At 37.2% G+C, this 7,466-nt stretch overlaps 1 protein-coding gene across 2 annotated transcripts in view; it reads right to left on the bottom strand.

Annotated features, from left to right (window-relative positions):
• Window positions 1-233: 233 nt before the first annotated feature.
• Window positions 234-7,466, bottom strand: part of TMX3 (thioredoxin related transmembrane protein 3) — a 50,161-nt gene continuing 42,928 nt past the window's right edge. The window contains exons 14-16 of one of the 2 annotated variants that reach the window (XM_065889685.1): window positions 5,321-5,450; window positions 3,923-3,991; window positions 234-2,440 (exon numbers count right to left, since the gene is read on the bottom strand). In XM_065889685.1, coding sequence (XP_065745757.1) covers window positions 2,180-2,440; window positions 3,923-3,991; window positions 5,321-5,450 — 460 coding nt within the window. In that variant the 3' untranslated portion in view covers window positions 234-2,179. The remainder of the gene's footprint in view (window positions 2,441-3,922; window positions 3,992-5,320; window positions 5,451-7,466) is intronic. The other variant, XM_065889686.1, reaches the window with a different exon arrangement.

The following is a 7,466-nucleotide window of genomic DNA, read 5'->3' as shown; positions in this document are numbered from 1 at the left end:
TAATAAAAAAAAATTATTCACTTACAAACCATCTACACTTTTTGTTTCCCAAATAGACACATTCTGAAAACACAAATAAGAATATGGGGCAACAGTATAGTGTTGTGAAAAAAGATAACAGAGAACTAAGGCATTAATTTATAGACAAGAAAATCTCGAAATACAAAGAACACTGGACTTTGTTGATACATATTAAGCTTTGCTCCTTTTTTTTTCTTTTCCCTGTTTTGGTCTTTAAATTATAGGTGTGCTTGACAAAAGACAAAACCACGCAGATAACAGACACCTGTTAGTGATAAACATGAAGAAAGAAGCCATGACATTTTTACAGCTTCCTCCTGTCACTGGTAGTGGCTAAGCTGTAACTTCCCTACCAGGCCGAGACTAACGTGAGGCATCTGTATTTAGCTAAGCTTTTCACAGCTGCAAAATAAGCTTGACTGCTGCCAACATTAATATCTATTTTCCAAAAGACTCTCTCATTACTCTTTAGAGAGAAATTTCCTTGTTAAATTAACAGCATTTATCTCCAGTTTCCATTTAAGAATAACGTTTCCTTCTAGTATTTCGTGAAATTTCCTGGGACTGCATACGTGCTTCATTTATAAAAATGATAATAATTTATCATTATAAACATCAAGAACAAGTAATGACTATATACTGAAAGGTACGAGAGAGCAACTCCTAGTAACTCCTTAGGACAAAAGCACAAGAGCCTCGGGTTGGTAGTGATCAGCTTGGCATCAGAAATAGCCCCAGGCTGCCCTGGGGACCACAGCCCTAAACAGCTTCACTATCAGGACCATGAATTACATACTTTTAAAGTGATGAAACATTTAAAAATGTTTCATAACTCAATGAATAACCACCCAGATTATAGTCACTTAATAAAAATCCTAAACTTAGCTAAAATGAAGGTCTCAAACATAAACTAATCTACCATAAACAAACCACACTGTTATTTAAAAGACACCAGTTTTTGTACATAACTTGGGATAGAATTCCTATGTTATTCCGTTATGGAGAGAAGATGAGAGGTCATTAGCTGAAATGGATAACAACGGGGAGGACGGAGAAGGTAACTGGCAGATGTCTTTAATCACTGGACATGAAGTTTCTTTAACAGGCTGATTATGCCACTCATTACTCATTATGAACACAGACTCGCCCATAATATTACACAACAGATGTATGTCAATAAATTTCATATGTGTGTATGTGTATATATAGATATACATACACACACACTAGATTATAAATTACTATAAAGTTACCATACCATAAAATAAAAACATGATATATATTACTTTTTAAAAAGCAGCAGGAGCTTTTTACCAAAGAAGAAATTTTAGACGAAATCCTAATATATAAAACAGAGAAATAAAAGTATGCTGTTCTGGCTAAAGCAGTGTAGGGGTGACAGAGACCCCCCTCCCTTCCTGCAGTGTTGGCTGAGACACCTTCTCAGTGTCCAGGGCATCATTTGAAATCACTGATCCAAGTAAATCCTGTTTCTGCTGCAAAGATTAAACATAAGACTATTTTTTTTCCCACGATATAGGCCCGTATGAAAGTTTTATAATGTAACTGAGTATAAAGGTAAAAAGTAACATTTCCTCTCCTTTAAAAATAACAAAATAAAATCACTATGCTGTATAAAACCAAATTATTTTATCTCATAATCTTAATTTGATCCTTGGAAAAAGTTATTAGTTCTCCTTAAAGTGCCTAAATTTTAAAGACTTAATTTTGTCCATATAAATCTTATCCAAAACATGAGGAGAATGGATGGTAGGAGGTGGAGGTGTTATTTTTCTCTATCACACACGTATCTTCTACCTGCCTGGCCAATTTAAATATTCTGCCCAAGAATCTTAATTTTGTCACAGAATATTCAGATAGAGAAACATGCAAATAGAACTGATCTGGTAGAACAACATCTATAAGGTAAACTTTGATGGAGTGTTTTGATTTTGTTTGTTTTAGACAAACGTTTCATCTCTTTGCTCCAAACATCTCCCCATTTACGGAAGGACTATTTTATAACCCATGCAGTTGATGTTAGCAAAATACAAACACCATGTTCTCTTCTGTAAAGGTCATGATTAAATGTCTAAATTCAATGAATAGACTCTTTAATAATTTGAAATCCTATGAAATATTTTATCTTGGTAAAGTCTCAGTCTTTCTTCTTTTCTAACACGTCTTTGGGTTCTTGCACTGCAGGCACCAGAGAGTCCCCACTCCTGGGCTCCTGTTTTTCTTTGCTCTCTTCTACCGGTTCTGGGCTTCCCGTCTCACCTTTGGACACTTCATAGCGTTCTTCTGTGTAACCTCCGTCTGCGTCAGCCGTGTAGATGCCGTAGCACATGACGCTGATGACACCCAGTGGCAGGCCAAAGAGAAAGCAGCCCATAAGTGGAGAGCTCTTGAATATAGACTGTGGAAAGATAGTTACATCCCTCATTGGTATTCTGATATAAAACGCACAAATGAATTCAAAACCACTACAGATTTCTTCCTCTTGCTGCCATCCAACTTGCTTTTAGTTCCAGTGAATCAATGTCAATATTTCCGTTGTGACCATCATGTGAAAGGCCCTTTAGAAAGTTTATACCCATGTACGTGTGTATGTATAACCAGCTATTGGCAGCAGAAAAAGGCACCAAATTGTCCACTACCTTTTCAAAAGATGTTTATTTTTCTCACATTAATCACAAAGGTCTCTTTGAGATGGCTATTATGTGCCAAGAGCTGTGCAGTTATATCCTGGCTATAGGAATCTGCTATGGAGAAGGGTGGTTATTGACCATACAATATTCTCTTCACATAACATTTTAAATATTTTTTACTTGTCTGGTTAGTAGTAAAGCAACATTAACTTAATAATTTCCCTCAGTTTATATACTGTCTCCTCGGCTCCCAGAAAAGTAAAAGCAATTTAACTGAATAGGTTTTTCAACTATAATATATTCTATGGATTGTGACTATAACTCTTGAGAACTAAACAGACAAGTTCAGAGGAGAGCAGGGTCACTTTGGATTGAGATAATGGAAAAAGGCATCACAGAATAAAGGTGTTTTGAGGCAGAAATTTAAGCGTAAGAACAAGGCAGGCCAGGGTACAGTGTGAGCTCAAAGACTGAGGAGGAGAATATGTGAGACAGACAGAGAATTGTGAGGGGCATCACAGGAAAAGGGAAGGAAAGTGATCAGAACTGATTATTTTAGTGATACTAATTAGGCAGAGGACTGGAGGCAGGGCAAGAGGAAGCGTGAAGACCAAGTGGAGGCTAGTGCAGCGGCCACACATAATGGGATAAGGGCCCAATCCGAATCCATAGAAAGAAGGTCACTGACAAACTGAAGGATGCACGGAGCAACTAATGAGTTATTAGCGTGACTTTACTTCCCACCAACAGAAGAAGGTTAGCTCTGTTTTGCTTTTGGCCGTAATGAACGAAAATACCCGTGGAGGAGCTCAAGACAGACAACTAGAACTAAGTTTAAGGCTCCAACAAATTGAGGGCTGCCCTGCAGTCAGGCTGACTGACAGTGGAAGCTGGGATCGTAAGAGAGATTCTTAGAGTTCTCAGCAAGAAGGCTTCAGATCCAAGGACTGAGAAGGGCAGGAGGAGGAAAGAAACTCTGAAAAACACTTTAAGTCATGCTACCAGGTTCAGTGATTCTGAATTCCAGTTAACTCACCAATCATACAGAAATGAATAATTGGAGAAACTTAATATCCACCTGATTAGTATCTTTTCTTAACGTAAATATGTACTAGTTCTTATCTTGCAAGTTAAGAATACGTATTTTTACCGAATCCTTTGAAATTCCAGATTTTACCTTAGTTAGACATAACCTATATACCGATATAGTCTCAATTATTAGTGACACTAAACACACTGTCACAACTTACCACAATAGTAGATTTGGCATCAAATACTATTCTTTTCAATCTCTGCAAAATGCTATCCCCTCCTTGGGCCTTAAATTTAACAAGAAGAAAACAATTGTTATTTCAGTACTATTATTTCATTTTTCTGTTAGGTAATCTTACAATTGCTGGTCAAGAGTTGACTACAAAAGATTACACAGAGCACCTGAAAGAGCCACGGAGTAAATATTTACTGGTTTTTCTGTCCCACCCTCCTTCTGCTCTCTTGTATGAACACGGTTTGATTCTCCTCTGAAAATGCATCCTCCCTGATCACAGTCCAAGCAGCTCGGCTGAGGCTGACCCACCCAAGTGCCGGCCTGCCCAGCTCTTCAGTTTAGCTGAGAGTGTTACGGTTGCTGCAGGATATCCTCACTGTCCTGCAGGGCAAGTCTCTCCGATGATGAAACCCAAAAAGAAAAAAGTGCTGGAAGGGAGAGGGAGAAAAATTCCGGATGAAAATCCATCAAATCCCTGCATTCAGCCATGCCTAAAGTCTGGCTCATTCCTTGAATTTCACTAACTTACAAATAGAAGGGTTCTCACTCATACAGGTGAGCATCATTTCAACAAGTGTTATTTTCACAAATATAAAATTCCTACTATGAGTGATCAAGAGTGTTTCCAAAGAAGAAATACTTGTTACTCTGTGAAGCAACTTTCAAATATAGTTTGTGTAAAGCTGAAACAAGTCTCACAAAGTAATAATTACACTTCACAAAAGCCCTGAAGTCTCTTCTCTTCTTATTTTATTCTAGTTTATTGAATTAAGATGCATGTTGGCCACAACCTGCTGAAGTGATTTCATGACCCTCTAAATACGGGCTACAACCCAGTTTGAAAATCACTGCAATATGGTTTACAGAAAAAAACAGTTAAGATTATCCATTCATCATTTCTGAGAAATATTTTGTAGGATTTTATTTGGAACACTCCACTGGGGCTGGTTTTAAATACATTTCCTGATCTTTTAAGAAACTGTGGTGCTATTCACAGGTTTTTTTAGAAAACCAATCCAAGTAACTTAATGCAACTGTATTCTTGAATCCAGAGAGGTACTAAGAGTCAGGAAGTTCACTATCGGATAGCTCTGTACCCTGCAGACCTCTTAGCATCACTAGTCCCTGACTCTAAATGCCAGTAACACCTCCCCCCATCACTATGACAACCTATGTCCTCCAAATAACATTCCACCCATTAGCAGCCTCTGCCACTTAGGTCCTGGGGAAGGTGACTGCCTATCATGTGAGAGAAGCAAGGATGGAGGCCTGCCCCTCACCCCGGGTGATGGCCGACTCTTTCTTTGAGAATCAGAAGAACATAACTCATTTCTCCTCCACCTCCTCCCATCACCCCATTGCAATTAAAGCAAAAACTCACATCTACTGTGCCATCCAAAACGTTATTAATGAACTGGACCATGTCTTCTGCATTCTTAATCTGTCTATCTAGTAAAAAGTACTGTTGGTTTGAAGTATTCAGTACAACCACAGTTGGGACTTTTAATTCACTGAAAATAGAAAAACAAAAGAAATCAAAATACATGTTAAACACAGAGACAACAAATATTCTGATACTTATTTGAATTATATCTAAATAACTAGAAGTGCAAAAGGAGGGAGCTATAATAGCTTTGCCTTCCTTTGTTTACATAAAGAAAAATTCAAATTGTGCATCAATTTAAAAAATAGCTAAATTAACATTTATGAAAACTATTAGTATACAACATCAGACAAATGAGTATTCACGATCAAACCTAAGGATAAAAATTATTATGTATAAAGTATAAATTTTGGGCAATATAATTCCTGGCCACAAGTTTATCTTAAATACCATCACTTTAATCATATACAGCCCACCTCAGTTAAAGGGCGTTCAGGCAACTAGAGAGGGAACAGCATGGTCTCCAGAGTTACACTGCCTGTGTTCGGATCTGATGCTTTCCCACAACTTTAAGTCTCATATTTTTCATTTATAAATGAATAAAGGTGTGGGGGGCAGGGTACCTATCTTGCTACAGAAGTTAAATGAGAAAATTCAAGTTAAATATCCAGCACATTCCTTATATCAATACATAATACACATTCAATAAATACTATTCCAAATTCTCTGAACACCCACTACCCTATGGTATAATCACCCCATCCTCTTGGGTGCTTCAGTGATATACTAGACGTCAATTCAGTTTGCAGACAAAAACCATAATATTACTAATGTGTCATTTACTTCAAATAATTTCTTATCCCTTCAAGAATAGGGTTTTGCGTAATCATAAAAAGGTGCTTAATTCGGTATGCCACCTACATTATCAGTTTATGGTTATTCATATGTCTATATGAATGTATTATGCAAAAGCACAACTCTACAGTAGAAACAGTTTACAGCACTGTATTATCACCACATAAGTAACTGGGTCCAGGAGGTTGCTTCCTTGTTTATAATTCTCTATCCCTCCCCACACCACATCCTTCTCTCTTGAGACAAAACATGATCCGTGATGTTGGGCTCAGCCGTGTGGTTTGGCCAGTGGGAAGGTACAGAAATGACTGAAGCAGAGGCTTGAAATGTGCTTGCCTTCTTGTGTTTCTGCTATTGCCATGAGAAGAATATCCCCCAGGAAAATATCCCTCCAGGGTCAAGGACATGGAAGACACGTAGGGTAGACATGGACCTAACTGGCAGCTTGGAGCCACGTCTGGCTGTACCCGGCTAAGGTTAGCCAAGCCCAGACGAGTGAGAGAGAATAAAGGATTGCTGTTTTATGCCACTGGGTATCAGGGTGTTTTGTTATCCGGTATTATTGTTAGGCAATAATTAACTGTAACTAAAAAAACATCTTAGCTTCATTCTTGTTTATAAAAACATGAGACAACTTTTTAACTTATAGCAGTTTAGTTATCATACTGCATCAGTAGCAAAATTCTATTTTTATGGAATGAAGTAGAACCTGGTCTTCCTATAAAAATATATCTTATGAAAAAGTTAAATACACAGCTGAACTAGAAACAATCTGTTCTGAAATAATTCCATATGAATAACGATGAAAAATAGCACCTCATCCTATTCCCTCTTAACTATACTCACAAAAATCAAACACAAAATAATTTAATAGACCAAAGGTCTGAGAGTACCCTGTTTACTTTGAGGAAAAGTAAAAAACATCGTCAACGCTACAGTGTTAACTATCTTATATAATATCACAGATTTGCCCTAAGTTAAAAACTTTTAGGCATCAATACTTATTAAATTCTACTAATTTATGTGTCAATGCTGATCTTACAGTAGTTAGGAGATTTTGCAGTAAGAGAGATCTGCATTTGAGGACTGGATCTCTTTGACTTACTTGCTGAGCATCCTTTGGCTTATTATTTAACTTCCTTGAGTTTCTTCTAAGAAATTTCAATTTCCTCATCTATATAAAATGGAAATAACAGTACTTATACCTTACTGAGTTAGTGTAAAAGTCAGAAAACATACATTGACAACTCAGTACAGTGTTGGTCACAGAGTAAGTGCTTGTTAAGGA

This window comes from Phocoena phocoena, chromosome 13 (genome assembly GCF_963924675.1).
Source record: "Phocoena phocoena chromosome 13, mPhoPho1.1, whole genome shotgun sequence".
Lineage (NCBI taxonomy): Eukaryota > Metazoa > Chordata > Mammalia > Artiodactyla > Phocoenidae > Phocoena > Phocoena phocoena.
The sequence above is the reverse complement of the archived record's forward strand: the minus strand, read 5'-3'. Positions and strand labels throughout refer to the sequence as shown.